The sequence below is a fragment of the Hemitrygon akajei genome, chromosome 5 (assembly GCF_048418815.1).
Source record: "Hemitrygon akajei chromosome 5, sHemAka1.3, whole genome shotgun sequence".
NCBI lineage: Eukaryota > Metazoa > Chordata > Chondrichthyes > Myliobatiformes > Dasyatidae > Hemitrygon > Hemitrygon akajei.
This window is the reverse complement of record NC_133128.1, coordinates 116,557,267-116,580,800: the sequence shown is the minus strand read 5'-3', so window position 1 is coordinate 116,580,800 and position 23,534 is coordinate 116,557,267. Positions and strand designations below refer to the sequence as shown.

General features: G+C 40.5%; 1 protein-coding gene across 1 annotated transcript in view; it reads left to right on the top strand.

Moving 5' to 3' along the window:
• LOC140728086 (ATP-binding cassette sub-family B member 6-like) overlaps window positions 1–23,534 on the top strand; it is a 225,474-nt gene that overhangs the window by 117,674 nt on the left and 84,266 nt on the right. The window contains exons 14-15 of the mRNA XM_073046274.1: window positions 8,457–8,514; window positions 10,552–10,656. Coding sequence (XP_072902375.1) covers window positions 8,457–8,514; window positions 10,552–10,656 — 163 coding nt within the window. The remainder of the gene's footprint in view (window positions 1–8,456; window positions 8,515–10,551; window positions 10,657–23,534) is intronic.

Sequence of the window (23,534 nt, the reverse complement as noted above, 5' to 3'; positions counted from 1 at the left end):
TTTTCTGATTTATTTTTGGATAATTGTTTCATGTCTTTTGAACAATTATCTAATAAATATAATTTGTCCAGATCTCATTTTTTTAGATATTTACAGATTAGGAACTTTTTAAATACTGTACTTCCTACCTTTCCAAATCTAGACTCAATGGGTATTTTGGAGAAATTGTTAGAACTAAATCCTTTTCAGAAAGGTGTAATATCAAATGTTTATGGCATAATTATGAAAATACGTTCAGAGGCCTTTTATAAGATTAAGAATGATTGGGAAAGAGAGCTTAACTTTATTGAGAATTGGGATAGAATTCTTCAATTAGTTAATTCATCCTCTATATGTTCTAAACATTCATTGATACAGTTCAAATTTGTGCACAGGGCTCATATGTCCAAGGATAAATTAGCTCGTTTTTATTCCCACATAAATCCTATATGTGATAGATGTCATTCTGAGGTTCTGGAAGACTGGAAAATTGTAGATGGCACTCCACCCTTAAAGAAGGGAGAGAGGCAGACAAAACAAAACTATCAGCCAGTTAATCTGACCTCAGTAGTTGGGAAGATGTTGGAGTCGACTATTAAGAATGAGGTCTCAAGGTCCTTGGAAGCACATGATAAAACAGGCCGTCGTCAGCATGGTTTCCTCAAGGGAAAATCTTGGCTGATAAATCTGTTGTAATTCTTTGAAGAAATAAGAAGCAGGATAGACAAAGGAGAATTGGTTGATTTTGTGTACTTGGATTTTCAAATGGCCTTTGACAAGGTGCCACACATGAAGCTGCTTAACAAACTACAAGCCCATGGTATTATAGGAGAGGTTTTAGCATGGATAAAGCAGTGGCTGATTGGCAGGAGGCAAAGAGTAGGAATAAAGGGAACTCTTTCTGGTTGGCTGCCAGTGACCAGTGGTGTTCCACAAGGGTCTGTGTTGGGATTAATTCTTTTTATGTTATATGTCAGTGATTTGGATGATGGAGTTGATGGCTTTGTTGCAAAATTTGCAGATGATATGACAATAGGTGGAGGAGCAAGTAGTTTTGAGGAAGTAGAGAGGCGTATAGGAGTGAGATATACCAACTAGTTGAGTGGTGTTGCAGCAACAACCTTGCACTCAACGTCAGTAAGATGAAAGGCCTGAAGAGCTGAATGTGGACTTCAGGAAGGGTAAAACGAAGAAACACATTGAAGGATCAGAAGTGGAGAGAGTGAGCAGTTTCAAGTTCCTGGATATCAAGATTTCTGAGAACCCAACCTGGTCTCAACGTATCGATGCCCCTATAAAGAAGGCAAGAGAGCGACTATACTTCATTAGGAATTTGAAGAGATTTGGTATGTCAACAAAAACACTCAAAAGCTACTGCACAGGACATATACATATACTGTAATTGATTTACTTATTTATTTTTATTTTTTTCTATATTATGTATTGAACTGCTACTGCTGTTAACAATCCACAACATAGGCCGGTGACAATAAACCTGATTCTGAGGAGGTTTATGAAATGATTCCAGGATTGAAAGGCTTGTCATATGAAGAGCGTTTGATGGCTCTGGGCCTGTACTCACTGGAATTCAGAAGAATGAGAGGTGACCTCATTGAAACCTATCGAAAGACTTTGATAGTGTGGATGTGGAGAGGATGTTTGCTGTGGTAGGGGAGTCTAAGACTACACACACCTTCAGAATAGAGGAGCATCCTTTTAGAACGGAGATGAGGAATTTATTTAGCCTGAGAGTCGTGAATCTGAGGAATTCTTTGCCACAATCAGCTGTGGAGGCTAAATCTTTATGTATATTTAAGGCAGAGGTTGATAGATTCTTAATTGGTCAGGACATGAAGAGATACAGGAAGAAGGCTGAAGATTGGGGCTGAGAGGAAAATTGGATCAGCCACGATGAAATGGCGGAGCAGACTCGGTGAGCCAGGTGGCTTAATTCTGCTCCTATATCTTATGGTCTTATGGTTGCCTCGCTGACTGGAGGCCTGTGACTAGTGGTGTGCTACAGAGATTGTTGCTGTGTTCATTGTTGTTTGTCATCTATATCAATGATATGGATGATAATGTTGTAAACTGGATTAGCAAATCTGCAGATGACTCTTAGATTTGGAGTGTTGTGGACAACAAAGAAGACTATCAAAGCTAGCCAACAGGATCTGGACCAGCTAGAAAACTGGGCTGAAAAATGGCAGATGAAATTTAATACAGACAAATGTGAGGTGTTGCACCTTAGAAGGACCAATCAGGCTAGGTCTTATACAGTGAGCAGTAGGACACTGAGGAATGTGGTAGAACAGAGAGATCTAGGAATAGAGATTCATAATTCCTTGAAAGTGGCATCACAGGTAGATAGGTTCATAAAGAAAGTTTTTGGCACATTGGTCTTCATAAATCAATATACTGAGTACAGGAGTTGAGATGTTATGTTGAAGTTGTATAAGACATTAGAATATTGTGTGCAGTTTTGGTCACCTACCTACAGGAAGGATGTAAATAAGATTGAAATAATGCAGAGAAAATTTACAAGGATGTTTCTGGGTCTTGAGGAACTGAATTATAGGGAAAAGTTGAATAGTTTAGGACTTCATTTCTTACAATATAGAAGATTGAGGAAAGATTTGATAGAGACATTATGAGTGGTATAGATAGGATAAATACAAAACAGGCTTTTTTCATTGAGGTTGGGAGCAACTAGATCTGGAGTTCATGGGTTAAGGGTGAAATGTGAAATGTTTAAAGGGAACGTGACAGGGATCTTCCGCATTCAGAAGGTAGAGTGTGGAACAATCTGTAAGAGCAAGTGGTGCATGCAGGGTTGATTTCATCACTTAAGAAAAATTTGCATAGGTACATGGTTGAGAGGGGTATGGAGGGTTAAGATCTGGATGAAGGTGGATGGGACTAGGCAGATTTATGGTTTGGCACAGACTAGATGGGTCAAAGGGCCTGTTTCTGTGCTATTGTGTTCTATGACAACCAGTACTAGTACAGTACAGTATAAATGCTATCAGTACAATACAATAAGTTCTTTCGTACAATAGCACTTACAAACACAGTGATGAAGTGCTTTGAGAGAGTGGTGATGAAACATATCAACTCCTGCCTGGGAAGTGACTAGGATACACTCCTGTTTGCCTACCATTACAACAGGTCAACACCAGATGCCATTTCATTTGGTATTCATTCAACCCCGGAACATCTGGACAGCCAAGATGGTGTGCATCAGGTTGTTTTTCATTGATTACAGTTTGGAATTCAAAACTATCATCCCCTTAAAACTAATCAATAAGCTTGAAGAGCTTGGTTTCAATCCCTCCATGTGCAACTGGATTCTACATTTCCTCACTTGAAGGCTCCAGTCAGTTTGGATTGGCAACAACATCTCCTGCATGATCTCCATCAGCACAGGTGCACCACAAGGCTATGTGTTTAGCCCTCTGCTCTACTCTGTGTGGTTGAGCACAGCTCAGAATTAGAATCAGGTTTAATATCACTGGCCTATGTCATGAAATGTGTTGTTATGTGGCAGCAGTACAATGCAAAACGTAAAAACTGTGAATTATGGTAAGAAGCATATATTTTTAAAAAAGTTAAATAAAGTAAGTGGTGCAAAAAGATAAATAAAAAATAGCGAGGTGGTGTCAATGTCCATTCAGAAATCTGATGGCAGAGGGGAAGAAGCTGAATTGTTGAGTTCCTGTACCTCCTCCCTGATAGTGGTAATGTAAAGAGGGCATGTCCTGGGTGATGGGGTTTTTGAGGCATCGTCCCTTGCCAGGGAGGCTAGTGCCCACAATAGATATGGCCGAGTTAACAACTTCCTGGAGCTTATTTCGATCCAATGCCATATTTAAGTTTACTGATGTTGTTGGCCAAATAAAAGGTGGTAGTGAATCAGCATATAGGAGAGAAATTGAAATTCTGTATGAATGGTGCCATAACAACTACTTCTTAGTCAATGTCAAGGAACTAATTATTGACTTTAGTAGGAAACCGGAGGGCCTTGAGTTGTTCTCATCAGGAGAACAGAGGAGGAGAGGGTCGGCAGCTTTAAATTCCTCGTTGTTATCATTTCAGAGGATCTGTCCTGGGCCCAGCACACAAGTGCCATTACAAAGAAAGCATGGCAGCACCTCTACTTACTTCGAAGTTTGTGAAGATTTGGCAAATCATTTAAAACTTTGACGGACTTCTATAGATGTGTGGTAGAGTGTATATTAACTGGTTACACCACATCCTGGCATGAAAGCACCAATACCCTTGTTGTAGATATGACCCGGCCTATCACGAGCAAAGCCTCTCAGCCATTGAGCCCATCTGCATGTATCATCAAGGACTCTCACCTTGCAGACCATGTCCTCTTCTCACTCCTACTGTCAGCGAGAAAGCACAGGAGCCTCAACACCCACACCATCAGGTTCTTAATACCCCTCAACCATCAGGCTCTTAAACCAAAGGCGATAACTTCGCTAGCCCCATCACTGAACTTTTCCCACGTCCATGGACTCACAGTCAAGGACTCTTCCTCTCATCTTATCGATATTTATTCCTTTTTTTTCCTTTTATTTGCACAGTTTGTTGTCTTTTGCACATTGGTTGTTTGCCTGTCCTGTAGGGTACAGTCTTTCAATGATTGCGTTTCTTGGATTTGCTGAGTATGCCCACAAGAAAACAAATCTCAGGGTTGGGTATGCTGACGTATATGTATTTTAATAATAAATCTGATTTGGACTTTGATAAAACTGTGTATTAGTTCCTTGTCCTTTACTGTCTAATTAACTGTAATCCACTGTATTTCAATCAAGTATCCTTCACTCCATGGACAAACAAGCCCAGCCTATAGCTAACATGCATGTACCATGCAGGCAGCACAGTAGTGAAAAAGCTCTTTACATCACCAGTGATCACCAAGGATTCAATTTCTGCCACTGTCTGTAAGAAGTTTGTAATGCTCTCCCCGTTACCATGCTGGTTTCCTTGGAGTGCTGCAGTTTCCTCCACATTCCAGAGACATACAGGTTAGGGTTAGTAAGTTGTTGGACTGTTGTGTTGGCACTGGAAGCGTAGAGACACTTGTGGGCTGCCCCCATCACATCCTCATACTGTGTTGGTTGTTGACCTGTAATCCGAGTCTGGTCTCACCACAGCTGACACATACACTGATAATACTGGGATTTCTCAGCAGGTCTGGCAGCAGCAGATTCCCGGCTTCTGCAGTTTTTAGATTTCTGTTATATTATGACAGTTGGAAGGTCTCTCCATGAGCAAATACACTAGATCTAAGCTAGCGTTGGAAGAAAAGCTGTGTAGATCAGATGCACACAAAAGATTTTGCGGATGCTGTAAATCCATTGCAAAATGCTGGAGGAACTCAGCAGATCAGGATCATCCATGGACCCTTCATCAGGACTGGAAAGGAAAGGGGACGATGCCAGAATAAGAAGGTGGGGGGAGGAGAAGGAAGACAAGCTAGAATGTGATAGGTGAAGCCAGGTGGGTGGGGAGAGGGAATGAAGTGAGAAACTGGGAGTGATAGGTGGAAAAGGTGAAGGGCTGGAGAAGGAATCTGATAAGAGAGGAGAGTGGACCATGGGAGAAAGGGAAGGAGAAGAGGTAAGAGGCCAGAGTGGGGAATTGAAAAAGAGGGAAGAGGGAGGGTAAAAATTATTGGATGTTTAAGGAATCGATGTTCATGCCATCAGGTTGGAGGCTACCTAGGCAGATTATGAGGTGTTGCTCCTCCAACCTGAGACTGGCTTTATCATGGCAGAAGAGGAGGTCATGGGCTGACCTGTCAAGATGGCAATGGAGATAGGATTTAAAATAATGGCCAGCTGGAAATTTCACATTTTGCGGATAGAACGGAGATGCTCAACAAAGCAGTCCCCCAGTCTACGCCGGGTGTCACCAATGGATCAGATATGAAGAGACTGCTGACTAGGGAATGAGATGCAATAAAATACAGTACTCTGTGAAAATTAGCAGCAAAATTTTGTCATGAATCAGAATTAGGTTTATTATCACTGGCATATGTTATGAAATTTGTTAACTTAGTGGCAGCAGTACGATGCAACACATGATACTATAGAGAAATAAAAACAGCCAGTGCTTGCTGTCTTCCCGATTCCGATAAGTGAAACTACTCTGTACGTACATTATTTCTACATTATATAGGCTGTGTATTTATCATTTTATTCCAGCTTTTACTATATGTTCGTGTTATTTTAGGTTTTATGTGTTATTTGGTTTGATTTGGTAGGTTATTTTTTGGGTCTGCGAACACTCAAAAATGTTTCCCATATAAATTAATGGTAATTACTTCTTTGCCTTACGCCATTTCAGCTTAGAAAATGTTTCATAGGAAGACTGTACTTTCGGATAGCGGGGTAGGGGTGGGGGTGTGGCGTGCGTGTGTGTAAAAAATAATTAAATTGAAAATAGTGCAAAAACAAAAATAATGTTCAATACAAAAAAAGTGAGGTAATGTTTATGGGTTCACTGTCCATTTAGGAATCAGTAGAGGGGAAGAAGCTGTTCCTGAACAGCTGAGTGTGTGCCTTCAGGCTCCTGTACCTCCTTCCTGATGGTAGCAATGAGAAGAGGGCATGTCCTGCATGATAGGGGTCTTTAATGGATGCTACTTTTCCGAGGCACTAGTACCCAAGATGGAGTTGACTAGTTTTATGACTTCTGGGGTTTTCTTTCGACCCTGTGCAGAAGCACGTGAAGAGGCTTTGAGGTTGCATCTGCCATAGACCTATTGTGGCAGTAGGCAAGTTGCAGTGGGTCCAGGTCTTTGCTGAGGCAAAGGTTGATTCTAGCCATGACCAACCATTCAAACCATTTCATCACTGTAGATGTGCCCACCTATCTACATGTCCACATTTTATGCTCAAAGAGATAAAGATTAAAGATTAGCTTTATTTGTTAAATGTACATTGAAGCTTGAAACATGCAGTAAAATGCGTAGTTTGTGTCAAATCAAATCAGCAAGGATTATGCTGGGCTACCTGCAAGTGTCACCATGTTTCCAACATAGAACACTCACAATTCGCTAACCCTAATCTGTGCGTGTTTTTTGGAATATGTGAGGAAACCAGAGCAGCCAGAGGAAACACGCACAGTCACAGGGAAAACATACAGACTCCTTACAGAGAGCTGTGGGAATTGAACCCCAATCACTGATCGCTGGGGCTGTAAAGCAAAGTTACCATTCTCAGCTTTGCTTTAGTATCCAAGTACATTAGATGAACTGATGCTTGCTCTCAGAGGTATAGTCATAGAGTTGAACAGCACCAAAACTCACTCAGCTATGCTTGCATCGCATTTGCCTTCCTACCACTTCAACTTTAAAGTTAACCTTTGGGGAATCCTGCACGAGGACTCCCAAGTCCCTTAGCACTTCTAATTTCTGAATTCACTCCCCATTTAGAAAATGGTCTATATATGTATGTCTTCTACCAATACACATGGCCATGCTCTTCCCATGTGTGTTGTGCTGGATGGGCAATATCCACAACTCTGGTAACCTCAAAAAGACTCCAGGAGATTGTGATTAGTTTTAATAAATTAGTTTGGCTGAAAGATTTAAACTATGATTGTTTGAAATTGGAGGCATTATACTGTAGGTTTACAAAAATAATGGCGTTTGATGATATTATAGAGTCACAGAGCACTTCAGCACAGAAACAGGCCCTTTGGCCCATCTAGACTGTGCTGAACTATTATTCTGCTTAGCCCTATCAACCAGCACTTAGACCATAGCCCTCAATACCCCTCTCATCCATTTTCTTATCCAAACTTCACTTAAATATTGAAATCAAACCAGCATCTGCCACTTTGACTGGCAGCTTATTCCACACACTCACCACACTCTGAGTGAGGTTCACCCTCATGTTCCCCTTTCACCCTTAACCCATAGTTGTAGTCTCACCCATCCTCAGTGGGAAAAGCCTATCTATATCCTCATAATTTTATGTACGTTTATTAAATCTCCCCCTCATTCAACCTTTCATTATAAATCAGGTTCTTAAGTCCCATCAAAATCCTTGTAAATTTTCTCTGTAGTCTTTCAATCTTGTTGACATCTTTCCTGCCTATGAGTGACTTGAACTACACATGATAATTTTATTAATATTAACATTGGTTAATATTGGAAAATTGGGTTTAGGTTAATTTGTTTACTATTGGAAAATGATATTTAAAGAGTGTCTTTGGCACCATTTATAAAATTTGCTGTTACTCTTTTGGACAATATTTCACAAGTAAAGCAATGTAGAAATGTACATGATTTTGCATTCTAATCTCTCCTAATCATCATAAAAACAGTTTCCTCTGTTTGAAGCTGTTGAGTGATGGATGCCTGTAAGGATTGCAAATGCTAAGATTCTTTAAATAGAGCTTACACTTTTACTTGGCCAACACTGTTAACACTGTTGTATTTTGTGCCTTCTCTGTTGCAGTAAAGAAATCTTGAAAGGCATAACATTCTGTGTTCAGCCGGGACAAACACTGGCCCTGGTAAGTTTACTACAGTGTGTTAACAGTGCATTTCTTTTTTTCAGACAGTAAAGTCACATTGTGGCAAGAATTCACAAACCCAAAACGGTCATGGGAGTCACATGACCTACCCAAGCAGCGGGAGTCCTCTCCCAGGTGGAAGGGTGCACACCATAACTTGCCCAAGTGGAGAGCACCACCTTGTTAACAGTAGTGCTGTTAATTGATGTCAGAATAGAATTAACTGAACTGTTTCACCCATGGCTAGGCAACCATCATCACCATAGAGACTGCAAGGATTTAGAGAAAATTTCTCCAGGAAATATCAACTGAAACTCCACCATAGATGGTCTCAAATCCAGCTGCAAAATGAGCAGGTTTGAACAACTCCCATCCTGTCAAAACCCAGAGCTACAGAAGCTCCAAAAACCTCATCCCTTGGAGAGGAAGGATCTTCAAAGATAGGCTACACTTGGAGATAACTTGAAAGACTACCCCAGGACAAAGGACTCTAGCAAACTGCTGGTGACAGCTTACACCCCAGTCAGGGTGACAGGCTTAAGAAGAATGATGAATGAGTAATAATTATGACCATGCCAATTTTTAGAGATATTGTCAGGTTGTTATAGCCGGGGGTGGTAATGGGGACAATCTCCCACTACCTATTAAATGCTCCCAATGGTGTGTGCCTCAAATAGCCTCTGACAGCCAAGTCCAGCTCCTGGCCTTCACAAGTGGCTTAGCTACTAAGCCTGGCGGAACTGTTCCTACTGACAGGAGAGGGGGCAAAGGCGGATTCCTGTCTCCTTAAAACCAGTGGCTTCAGACGGATGGGGCTTGCCAGCCGTGGTTGGCTGCTCATCTAGGAAAAGGAAATCTCTGATCTCAAAGCTCTGCTGTCTTGCAGCTATACCCACTCATGGGGAAGGTTTCGGGAGTAAACCCTGGGGGAAAAATCTGGAGCTGGAGTCCTGAAGGCAGTCTTACATTGCTGACTGGCAACTCCTGTGACGCTGCTGGTACCAAACTATATTGGACTCTACTGTTCCTTCGGCTTCCTCAGATGCATGGAGAGTGGGAGCTTGCTACATGTACAACAGCTTGTTCTCCATATCGTACTGGCCAGGCTTGCGTATCTAGACAGCTAGGACGCAATACCCATGGTCAACTCGGACCGACAGAGGCCCTCACTCACTCATTCACTGTAAGAATTACATTTTCAAAAAGAATAGTAAAATGGTATTTGTGCCCAGTTTGGCTAATGGAAAAATCTTCTTTTTACACAGAACATTTTATAACTACTGTATATTAAACAATATTATATTAAGGGCCCTCACCACCCAGAACATGCCCTCATCTCATTACTACTATCAAAAAGGAAGTACAGAAGCATGAAGAAGCACACTCAACATTAAGACAATGAACCCATGACGTCTACCTCATAATTTGCTCTCTTTTTGCACTACTGATTTAATTTTTAATATATATTTATAATTTATAGTATATTTATGAATTGTACTGTACTGCTCCTGCAAATCAACAAGTTTCACAGCATATGTCAGTGATAATAAATGTAATTCTGTTTCTGATTCTGAAAACGCAAGAGATTCTGCAGATGCTGGAAATCTTCAGAATTAAAATCAGGTTTATTATCACTGACATATGTTGTGAAATTTGTTCTTTTGCAACAGGTGTGCAGTACATAAGAAAGCTATAAATTACAATAAGAAATATATATGAATTTAAATTAAATAAGTAATGAAAAATTAGAGTAAAAATAGTGAGGTAGTGTTCATGGGTTCATGAATCAATGAGAAATTAGTGGCGGTGGGGAAGAAGCCGTTCCTAAATTGATGAATGTGTGTCAGGCTCCTGTACCTCCTCCCTGATGGTAGCAATGAGAAGAGGGCATATCCTGGGTCTTGAACAACTCACACAAAATGCTGGAGGAACACAGCAAGTCAGAGTATGATTCTAAATATGGGAATACTGCTTACCTGTAGATGATGTAGTAGTGGCTATTGAGTTAATAATTTTACGTCTTGTTATTTTTTTCAGGTTGGTCCGTCGGGCTCAGGGAAAAGCACCATCATCCGGCTCCTCTTCCGGTTTTATGACATCAACGGAGGTTGCATCAAAGTGGATGGTCAAGACATCTCAAAGGTAAAAGTGCAACTTCAGCTACTGGGATCTGCATAAATCATGAAGCTGCTGTCTGGATCTGAGAGCGTGGTGTATGAGGAAAGGCTGAGCAAGCTAGGGGCTTTTCTCTTTGGAGCAAAGGAGGATGAGAAGCGACTTGATAGAGGTGTACAAGATCATAAGAGGCATTGATAGAGTGGACAAGCCAGAGACTTTTCCCCCAGGGTGGAAATGGTAAGTAGAAGAGGGCATAATTTTAAGGGTATTGGAAGAAAGTCTAGCTGGGGTGTCAGAGGTCAAGTTTGTTAACATAGAGCGTGATGGGTGCATAGAAAATGCAGCCAGGGGTGATAGTAGAGGCAGATACTTTAGGGGCATTTAAAATACTATTAGATAGCTACTGTACATGGACGAAGGAAAAAATGGAGGGCTATGTAGAAGAGGAGGATTAGATTGATCTTAGAGTAGGTTAAAGTACAATATTGTGGGCTGAAGGGCCTGTCCACTGCTGTAATGTTCCAGGTTCTATATTCTATGTTCAAAGCTGGAATTGTAGTTTGTTTCAATGTGAATGAAATAAAGCTCCATGACCCTGCTTCACCTTTTAATAATACCAGTAATAAACTGCGTTTTGCTTCAACCGCACTCTCCTACCAGATACCCCAAACTGACTTTATTAGAGCTTTTAAAATATATCTAAGAGGCATCTTTTCACCCAAACAGTGATCAGTTCAGAGGGAGCTGCCAGAGGAAGTGGTTGAGGCTGGTATAGTAGTATCATTAAAGAAGGGCTTGGATAGGTAAATGTTACATTCTATATGGGGGACATCAAGGAGCAGTGGGCATGTGAAACCAGGGGTGGTGGCTGTATTGCCCTATGGATTTAATAACAATGGGAGGTAGCGGGTCGAGAAATGGAATGGGATTTGCTGTGGTTGGTGGAGGAGGTGAGAAGGGAACCTCTTTGAGGAAGATAGCCTGGATAGGGTGGGATTCAATTGTCTGTTTAAAAGCTGTTCCTGTTTTTGATTGTCAGCCTCACATATATGCAAGTTAGATTTTGTGCATTCAAGTTCCATTGTGTGTTGTATGTCAATTGGCATCCTTGTTCAAGTGTAGTGATCTACCAAGATCAGAAGTCAAAAGTGTTTTGTCTGTATCATTCAGTTTGCATCTCAGGTTCTGCAATCTTCCTTGAAATACTTAGGCATTGGATTAGGAAATAACTCATTCTGTCCTGGATTTTTGAATATTAGTTTTACATGTACGGTGAAACATCGAAGCATACAGTGAAATGCATCGTCTGCATCGACTACTAACACAGTCCAATGATGTGCTGGGTACAACCCGCAAATGTCGGCATAGTATGCCCAAAATTACTAACTGTAACCTGTACATCTTTGGACTGTCAGAGGAAACCAGAGAACCTGGAGGAACTCATGTGATCAGGGGCAGAACATACTAACTCCTTACAGCCAGCAGTGGGAATTGAACCTGGGTCACTTGTGCTGTGATGCTAACCACTCTGCTGTTTACCTGCCTGGTCAATAAAATATCGGAGCAGGATAGTGAGTAATCACTGCCATTTAATAAGATCATTCATCATTCTGTAGCTCAGCAATTTCCTGTCCAGTTCCCATCTCCTTTCAGTCTAATCTAACCGTACAGCTTCATCAGATTTCAACACCACACATTCTGTGACTGAATCCGGATCATTACACACAATTGACTAGAAAGCTGAGAAGACTGGCTGAATTGGAGACTTCAGAATCTGAATAAGGTTTATTATCCCTGGCATATGTTGCGAGATTTGTTATTTTGTGGCTGCAGTACAGTGCAAAACATAAAAATAAGTGGTAAATTACAGTAAGAAATATACGTATATAAAATATTTATTTGAGCATTTCTTATGTATTGCACTGTACTGCTGCCACAAAACAACATTTCACAACGTACTACATGGCAGTGATAATTCAAGATTTAAGATTGTTTAATGTAATTTCCAGTACACAGGTGCAGAGGAGAACAAAGTAATTGTTACTCCAGATCGGATGCAGCATACAAAAAAAACAATTAGATAAAGAACAGCATATAAAAAGACACAATAAATATGAATACATAAGATAGCTTGATACATAGATCGATTGTATGTCCATAAAGTGACACTAGGTGCAGGAGTATCTGTATATAAAATGACTGACAGGAAATGATAAGGTAGTGGTGGTTGGTGGTGTGGAGGTGTGGGTTAGTGGGATGTGGTGTTGATCAGCCTTACTGCTTGGGGAAAGAACTGTTTTTGAGTCAAGTGGTCCTGGTATGGATGCTACATAGCCTCCTCCCTGGTGGAAGTGGGACAAACAGCCCATGAGCAGGGTGGGTAGCATCCTTCATGAAGTTACTTGCCCTTTTAAGGGACCTTGATTCTAATATATGTGTATAAAGCTTTGATGGAGGATGAGTAAACAGGATTTATAATGTAGGCTTCATAGACAGAGTGTACACTCGGTGGCCACTTTATTAGGTATCGCCGCCTCTCAATGTAGTGAACAACGCTGATGACACTTTTTTAAAAAAACACAAATTGGTTCTGCTTCAGCTGGAAAACTGCGTCCAATTGTGGTCATTCATTTCAACCCACTCTGTAAAGCTCTTGTTAACTTCTTACCTAGTTTCTTTCTTGAACCAATTTTGTGCTTCTCTAGTTCTGTGCCCCTTAATCTCCTCCACTAATCTCTTGCATGGTACCTAGTCAAACTTCTTAATAACATCCATACATACTCCATTTCCCTGCTCTCTGTGTCTATTAATTATATCTTCAAAGATTTGTATGTGGCTGCATAGTAATATCTATTAAATACAAGTGCCTCTTTTTAAAATCTGTTCTGGCTATTACTAACTATTTGATCTTTAACCAGATACATGGGAATTTCATTTTTAATTAACTAATTTTATCTACCGCAGATGTTAAACTGGCTTTGCTTTAATTACCCGGATTAGTCCTACCTTCCTTTTTAATAAAGGTATCATATTGGCCATTCTCCAGTTCACCAGCACGCAGCAGACCTTCAAGTAGAATTTTGGAGGCCTTGGTAACGTCATCTTTGACTACTTTTGAAGTAAAAAGGGATGCATCCTGTTGAGAACTGATGTTTTGTCTTCTTCAGTGTATGCAAAGTTTTCCTTCAATAAGTTCATTCATCACCTGCAATATCTTTAGTAAATATTGATGCACGTTTAAAGGACCCTCACCACCCAGGGCATGCCCTCTTCTCATTGCTACCATGAATGAGGAGCTTCAGGAGCCTGAAGGCATTTTAGAAACAGCTTCTTCCCCTCCACCATCAGACTTCAAAATTCAAAGTAAATTTATTATCAAAGTACATATGTCACTATATGCAACCCTGAGATTCATTTTCTTGTGGGCATTCACAGTAGAACAAAGAAATACAATAGAATCAGTGAAAAGCTACACACAAAACCTGACAAGCAACCAGTATACAAAAGGAGACAAACTGTGCTGATAATAAGCAAATACATAAATAAATGGATAGATTCTGCACAGTCCATGAACCCATGAATTCTACCTCACTATTTTGCTCTCAGTTTGCACATGTTTGTTTTTTAAAATATATTTTTAATTTATAGTAATTTTTATGTAGTGTACTGCTGCTGCAAAACAACAAATTTCACGACATCATGCCTATGATAATAAACCTGATTCTGAAATTTTGCTAACCGTACTTGGGGCAGAAGGGGGGAGTGAAAAAATTCAGGAGATATGGTTAGTGCAAAAGGAAGACATGATAATACATTGAGGACAGGGTGCATGACTGGGGGAATATTGGAATAACGATGTGGATATTTATGTAGATCTCTAAACATGTCAGATTGGGGTGAGAGAATATTTCAAAACTACATGGAATTCTGGTCTCTGAATAGAGGTGTAGAATAATAGAATGAAGAAGTTATGCTACATTATTGGAGAACATGGTGGCATAACAAGTAGCATAACGCTTTACCATACCAGCGACTCAGATTCTTTCCCACTGCTGTCTGTAAGGAACTTGTATGTTCTCTTCATGACCACATGGGTTTCCTCCAGGTGCTCCGGTTTACTCCCACATTCCAAAGACATAGAGGTTAGGGTTAGTGAGTTGTGAGTATGCTATATCGGCACTAGAAATGTGACGACACTTGCACCCTGACCCTAGTACATCCTTCAAATTATGCCCCCTCATTTATGATGATTGACAAAAGAACAAAAACCCATTGAAAGTTTCTGCAGAGAGAGTATTTACTTTTCTCATCCCGGTCTCTTCCTGATATTCTTCAGAATTCTTCAAGATCTTCATTGAACTATTCACAACCCATGGATTCACATTCTAGGATTCGACAGCCTATGTCCTCAATATTATTTATGCACAGTTTATCTTACTGGTTGTTTGTCTTTGTGTGTGTACTTTTTCATTGATTCTTTTGTATTTCTTTGTCCTACTGTGAATACCTGCAAGAAAATGAATCTTGGGGTAGTACATGATGACATAAATGTACATAGACAATAAATTTATTTTGAAATTTGAACTTTGATCTTAATCTATCAGAAGTTTATCTCAAGATGGAAGTGGTACCGAAAGGAAAGCAAATTCAAGAACAATAATTTTTTTTTAAATTCTAAAGATACTGGAAATAAAACAACTACTAGAAGCATTTAATAGTTCAAGTAGCATGTGTGGAAGGCAAAACAGTTTTAACATTTGAGTCTAAAACTGAGAAAGCAAGTTTTCAAATTCTTTGCGGTTCTTTCTCAAAGGTCCTTTCTCAAAGATCCATCCTTCATGGGATTATTTCTCAAAGATCTTTTCTCACAGATCCTTTTACAATGATCCATTCTTTATGAGATTCTTTCTCAAAGATCGTTTCTTAAAGGTCTTTTATCAGGGATCTATTTAAAGATCCTTTAACATTCAAAGTAAATTTATTATCAAAGTGCATATATGTCGTCACATACAACCCTGAGATTTGTTTTCTTGTGGCCGTACTCAACAAGTTCAAAAATCTTAATAGAATCAATGAAAGACTACGCCAAACAGGGTGGATAACCAGTGTGGAAAAGACAACAAGCTATGCAACTACAAAAGAGAAGAAAAGTAATAATAATAATAAATAATAAACAAACAATAAACATTTGAGAACATTTAATGAAAAGTCCTTGAAACTGAGTCCATAGATTGTGGGAACTGTTCAGTTCAGATGAGTTAATATCCTTTATTAAGAACCTTTATTAAAGATAATTTCTTATCCTTCAATAAAGATCCTTTATCAGAACTGAGAAAGAGAGAAAGCAAGTTTACAGTAGCCAGGAAGGTGGAAGAGCAGGAGTTAGAACAAAGGGAATACCTCTGATAGAACGAGACCAAATGACTTCATGTAGTAGTTAAGAATAGCAGTTAGGATCCAGTTTTTTGTGTAACGTGTTGCCAACAGCAAAGCTAGTCAAGAAAAAAATCAAGAAAATGGCTTGGGAGAGTCTCTGTTGATTCACTGTCTTCTCACTGCAGCAATCAGAGTGCTAGGCCCCACACCATCAGGTTCAGGAATAGCTACTACCCTTCAATCTTCAGACTGAACCTGCGTGGATAACTTCACTCACCTCAACACTGAATACAACCTATGGACTCACTTTCAAGAACACAACAACTCATAATCTCAATATTATTTATTTATTTTTTTATTATTACTGTATTTTCACAGTTTGCACATTGCTTACTTGTCAGTTTTTGTTGTGTGTGGTTTTTCAATTTTGGGGACTCTGCAGCTCATATTCTACGTATTTTTTTATTCTTCACACGAATGAATGTGTCCTCTTGCACATTGGATGCTTGTTGGTCTTCGTTGTGTGTGGTTTTTCATGGATTCTATTATGCTTCTTGTTTTGTGGCTGCCTGCACAAAGATGAATCTCATGGTTGTATATGGCATACGTACTTTGATAATATATTTACTTAGAACTTTGAACTTTCCTTGAGAAGTTGCTTCTTGCAAACCAAGCACTGGTACTTGAATAGAAAAAGAAAAGAAAAAAAGACCTTAAGATATAGGAGCAGAATTAGACAATTTGGCCCATTGAGTCTGCTCTGCCATTTCATAATAGTTGATACAACCACATTCTCATGTCTTCTTCCCATAGCATAACAGTTAGCACAACGCTATTACAGCTAGGTATGTTTTGAAGTTCAGAATTAAGTTTTGGCGCCATCTGTAAGGAGTTTGTATGTTCTCCCCATGACTGCGGAGGTTTCCTCCAGTGCTCCGGTCTCCTACCACAATCCAAAGATGTAGGGGGTTAGCAGGTTAATTAATCATTGCAAATTGTCCTGTGTTTAGGCTAGTATTAAATAAGTGGGTTGCTGGATGATGCAGCACATTGGACTGGAAGGGCCTGTTCCGTGCTTTATCAATCAAACTGTCAATCAATAAACTAATGGATGAATGAATGAATATATAAATAACAGCCTATCAACCTCAACTTAAAATATACTCAGTGACTTCCCTCCACACCCGTCTGTGGCAATGAATTGCACAGGTTCACCATCCTCTGGCTAAAGGAAGTCCTCTTCATCTCTGTTCTAAAGGGACGTCCTTGTATTCTGAGGCTGTGCCCTCTGGCCCTAGACTCCCCCACTATAGGAAATATCCTCTCTGTATCCACTCTATCTAAGCTAGTGGTCACCAACCTTTCTAAGCCCATGATCCCCAACCTCGGCCTTAGTGAAAGGTAAGATCAACCTACTAAGTCATTTAGAGAAAAAAACAACTCAGATTGTACTTCCAACTTGAGGCCTTTTATTTGGGCTAATTGTATTTGAATTACATAAAATACTTTTGTCAAACTTTCAAATTAATTCACCCAAGAAAACACTATAACTAGCATATCAAACAGGCCATAGCTGTCTTTCTTTAAGAATATTACAATATTTCATACCTTTAATTCTAAGTTTCATTATTTAATTTTATTTCGACATAAAACAAATAAATAAAAATTGACTGTTGCACTCAGTGTGATGACTGGGGCTGAATACTTTCTGCTAGTTCCCTGAAATTTGGCTCATAACTACAGACAGCCAGTCTGAGACAGTCTGTGAAGTGCATCTGTCAGTAAGACAGCTCCTGTACGTAGATTTAATCATTTTCATCTGTGAAAATGGCAATTTCACACAGATAACTTGACCCGAAGTAGGCACTGACTTTTAGTGCACATGTGGTGAGATGAGGAAACTTCTCCCTGCTGACAAGCCCCCAAAAGTCACCGTCCCTTCATCTTGCTTTAAGCTCGATGTCATTTTGCAAATCAATTATTTCCATTTCAGTATCACTTGGCACACCAAATATTTGCTGGAATTTGGCTGCTATCTGTTCTATATCGATCGGCAGAAAGGGGCTTGAAATAAATGCAGCAATATCTTTCATGAAGTTTAACTCCCCAAAACGCCAATCAAACTCTATTGCCAATTTGTCTAGGTAAGCACAGTATATTTATATTTTAGCAGTAGCTCAGGGCGAAAAGCATTTTCTTCCTTGATGGCCTGTAGCATTTTCTCCAAGTTGGGGAAGTGTGTCAGCCTCCCGTTCTTTAAATTTGAAACCCAAACACCGAGCTTGGCCTTAAACCCATTTACTGCACTTAGCATGTGGGGCAGGTGTTGGTCTTTTCCCATGAGCTCGTTGTTCAGTGCGTTTAATTTAGCCATTAGGTCTGTCAGAAACCCTAAATCCAGTAGCCACACATCATCTGACAGTTCCTCGTGCTCCTCGTTTCTTGTCGACAGAAAAGTCTTTATCTCAGGCAGCAAGTCAACAAATCGCTGCAGCACTTTGCCGCGACTCAACCACCAAACGGAGGGGTTATACACCCATACGCACCAGGCAGAAAGAACGGAAGTAAAACCCCGCAACCCCGGAAGCAACCTCTCTTTACAAACAGCTTTCCATAGCAAGAGTATTGCTATATTACCATTATCCTAATTAGTATTGCTTATTTTTATATTGCTCACATTACAGCAGTATTTGTGTATCTATTCTTTTTTTTCGGGATCTACTGGGGAAGTCTCAAAGATAGACCGGTCAATCACAATCAACTGGTTGGCGACCACTTATCTAAGCGTTTCAGTATTCAGTAGCTTGCAGTGATATCCTTCCTCGTACTTCTATACTCCAGGTAATACAGGCTCAGAGCCACCCTGAGCTCATACCCTGTCATTTCTGGAATCATTCTCGTGAACCTCCTCTGGATGCTCTCCCATGCCAGCACATCCTTTCTTAGATTAGGGACCCAAGACAGCTCGCAATACTCCAGGTGTGGTCTGACCAATGACTTATAAAGCCTCAGCATTTCATCCTTGATTTTATATTTTAGTCCTCTTGAAATGATTGCTAACATTGCATTTGGCTTCCTTACCACCAGCTCAACCTGCAAATTAACCATTAGGGAATCCTGCACAAGAACTCCCAAGTCCCTGTGGTAGCTCTGATTTCTGAATTTTTTTCTCATTTAGCTTTATTCCTGCTACCAAGGTGCATGATTATGCACCTCCTTACATTATATTCCATCTCCCACTTCTTTGTACTAATTTGTCCACGTCTTTCTGCAGACTGCCTGCTACCTCAACACTACCTGTTCCACCACCTATCTTTGTATCCATCTGCAAACTTGGCCACAAATCCATCAATTCTGTCATCCAAATCATTGATATATAATGTGAAAAGAAGGGATCCCAACACTGACCCATACGGAACACTACTACTCACCAGCAACCAACCAGAAAGGGCTCCCTTTCTTCCTACTCTTTTCCTCCTGCCTGTCAGCCAGTCTTCTAAAGGTGGAGTACTGTCACATCCTGGTAATCAAAGGGTTAATTTGATTGATGAAGCTGTTCAGGTTGGTGGTTTCCCTGTTTACTCAGTGGGTTTGTAGATGATAATGTAAACTGCACCAACGTTTGATGTCGAGACAGGGATTAAACAGCCACTCTTGGATGAATGTGCCGATGGGTTCCTGTCCACAGATGTTTATGCATTTGGGATCACAGGAAGTCCTGATGCGAGCTGGTAAACTCTGCATTCAATCCTTTTATTTGTTTAGCCTTTGGATAAAAGACGCCACATGTGTAACTGGAGCGACTTTGTGTTTTTAATGTTGGGACCATTTAATCTGCTTCCAAACCTCAGTCATTTTCTCTTTGAATCAGCCTGACGTTTGGTGCCTAACAACAGGCACTTAATTAACCAAAGACAACACCTCGCAGTGGAGGTATCTTGCTGAGAATCATGTCACTCCCCACTAATCTGAATAGACTTAAAATCTTCTAATCCTTTTTATTGAGCCATTTTATACACCATTGAACTGAAGCACAGAAGAATTCCATTCAGCTTGTCGTGCCTGGAGTGTCCCTTTGATTACGCCGTCCAAGTAATCCCATTCCCCCTGTTCTTCCCCCGTGGTTTTGCATCTTTCCCCCCCCCCCTTCAACCATTGATCCTGTTCCTGTTTACTATTGAATCTCTTTCCTCTGCTCTTTCAGGCAATGGTTTCAAGGTGCAATAGAACATTGTTCTATTTCCAGTGTGAATAGTCTAAGGAAAAGTGATTAACTTTATTAACCATGTTCAAGATTGAAGATTCAGGATTGTTAAGTGTCATTTCCAGTACTCAAGTATAAAGGAGAATGTAATAATTGTTACTCTAGATCCGATGCAACACAAAAAACATCACAATAAAAAAACACAATAAAATAGCTTACATACATTGATTATATGTACATAACCTGACACAGGCACAAGAGTGTCTGTACATAAGGTGACTGTCAAAGGAAATGATGAAATGGTGGTGGAGTGGGTTAGTGTTGGGGAAAGTAACATGTACATCAAAACAGTGTCATGTGCATCAAATAAAATCACCCAGGATTGCTCTAGAGGCAGCCCACAAGTGTCACCACACTTCTGGTGCCAACATAGCTTGTCCACAACTTCCTCATCCTAAGCCATACATCTTTGGAATGTGGGAGGAAAATGGAGATCCTGGAGAAAACCCATGCGATCATGAGGAGAACATACAAACTCCTTACAGACAGCAACGGGAATCAAACCCCAATCGGTGATTGCTGATGCTGTAAAGCGATTGCACTAACTGTTTTCCTACTGTGCCACAAGTACAGTAGCATAGAAATTCTTGTGGAAGATCTCTGTTACTCCTGCCTCTCATCACCAACAACAATGAGACATCCTACAGAGGGGAAGTGGAAGAACTCGAGGGCTGGTGCCAGTCAAATAACCTCTTCTTCAATGTCAACAAGACAAAGGAGATGGTTATCGACTTGAGGAGAATTTGCACCGTTCACTCCCCTCTTTACTTTGGCGGCACAGCAGTGGAAGATAAGGGAGTGCACATCTCGCACAGCCTCTTATTGTCCCAGACCAACACCTCTACTTTCTGATGAGGCTATATCATTCTGGTTTAAGATGGCGTTGGTGAACCTCTGTGACTTCTGGCTGGTGGCTAACAAAACAAGGATAGCAACTAAATACTTCATTACCCACACTTTTTCTGGCAAATGATCGTCACAACAAATAGTCTGTAACTTCCCTTTGAACTTGGAGGCAATTTGATGTGCCAGGACCAAGGGAAGGTGAGGCGATGGGCGTGTTGCTGAGAGCATGGAAGAACATGCACGGGCACGGGCCAAATCAAAGCCATGGAGTCCAGGTGCCAGACGCAACTGAGTATAATGTGCAGATAGAGATTTACAAGCTGAATTGAAGCGGTGGAGTCCGGCGTATCTAAGTGGCAGAACATGTTCTTCGGACGGAGAGTTAAGCGCTGGGCCAGATTGAAAAGGTCAACGTGTTGGAAAGGTTAAGGTGTTGGGGCCTGAGGTGAGGTATGGGCTGATTAAGATCGCTGCTCCACTGCGTTTACTTGGTTCTGTGCTGAACTATGGGACTCTCTTGAGGACTTAAGTTCAGAAACACTACTTGCTTGCAGTTACTGTTTGCATGATGTATTTTTTCAATGCACGTTGGGTGTTCGACAGCCTTTTTTATTTTATTTTCTTATGGACATGATGTGGCTTTTTATTCTCTGCACGTTGGGTCTCCTAACAGTCTTTTTCATAAGTTTTAGTTTGCCTGTTAGGAAATGAATCTTAAGGTTGTATAATGTATACAATACTTTGATAATAAATGTACTTTGAACTTTGAGAACGGGACTGTACACATTTATACTCATGTCATTGTTCAGATGTGCAGTAGAGAGCATCCTACCAAGCTGCATCACTGCGTGGTATGGAAAATGCACTCCAGCAGCCAGGAAGGTTCTACAAGTCAAAACTTCCCAAAGTATCACTGGCACCAGCTTACATGCCTTCAAAGATTTATGCAGTTACAAGAAAAAGTTTGTGAATCCTCTGCTGTTACTTGGTTTTCTGTATTAATTACTCATAAAATATGGTCTGATCTTCATCTAATTCACAATCTATCTGCCTAAACTAATAACACACAAACAATTGTACTTTTCATGTCCTTATTGAACACAATGTTTACTTATTCACAGTCCAGGCTGCAATAACCTCCACCAAACGTTTCCTGTAGCTGCTAATCAGTGTTGCACAATGGCAAGGAGGTATTTGAGACCATCTCTCCACACAAAACTGTTTCAGTTTATCAGTATTTCCGAGATACCTTGTATGAACAGCCCTCTTCAGGTCATGCCATAGTATCTCAATTGGATTAAGGCCTGGACTCTGACTTGGCCAAAACACATATTTTCTTATTTTTAAACTATTCTGTTGCTGATATACTCTTGTGTTTCAGATCATTGTCTATTGCATCATCCAACTTCTATTAAGCTTCAGGTGACGGACACTGCCCTGACATTCTCCTGTAAAATGTCTTGGTACAGTTTGGAATTCATTGTTCCCTCAACAATTGCAAGCTGTCCAGACCCCGGGGCAGCAAAGCAGCCCAAGCTTCCTTCCGCCATTCCTCATCGAGATTTGGTGTTGGTGTGAAGTGCCTTTTACCTCCAAACATGGCGGTGTGCATTTCTGCCACGAAGTTCAAGCATTGTGGAACATCCAGGTGGTCTTTTGCAAACTTGAGATGTGCAGCAATGTTTTTTTTTTAGAGCAGTGGTGTCCTTCAACAAACACCATTCTTGTTCAGTGTTTTTCTTATAGTGGACTCATGAACAGAGTCTTTAGCAAATTCTAGAGATTTCTGCAAGTCTTTTGCTGTTACCCTTGGGTTCTTTTCAGCTTCTTCAGCATTGCACGTTGTGCTCTTGGTGTGATCTTTGCAGGAAGCCCACTCCTAGGGAGAGTAGCAACAGTAATGAGCTTCCTCCGTTTGTAGACAGTTTATCGTACTGTAGACTGATGAACACTCAGGTGTTTAGAAATGATTTTGTAGCCTTTTCCAGCTTCATGCATCTCCACAATTCTTCTTTTAAGTTCCTCTGAAGGTTGATTTGATGGAGGCATGGTGCACATAAGCAGATCTTTTTTCAAAGAAGCAGGCTCTGTCAGTAACCTGATTTTGTGTGTTTTTTTAATAGGGCAGGGCACCTCTACAACCCACACCTCTAATCTCACCTCATTGATTGAAACATCTGACTCCAAATAGCTTTTATAGAAGGCATTACCCCAGAGGTTCACATTATTTGTAAGCTTTTGCAACTGTATGCAGAAAGGTGCTGGAAAAGAGCCGGTAATGTTGTGAAGGATTTACCCACCCTGCTCATGGCCTGTTTGTCCCACTCCCATCAGGAAGGAGGCTATGTAGCATCCACGCCAAGACCACCTGTCTCAAAAACAGCTACTTTCCCAAGTAGTAAAGCTGATCAACACC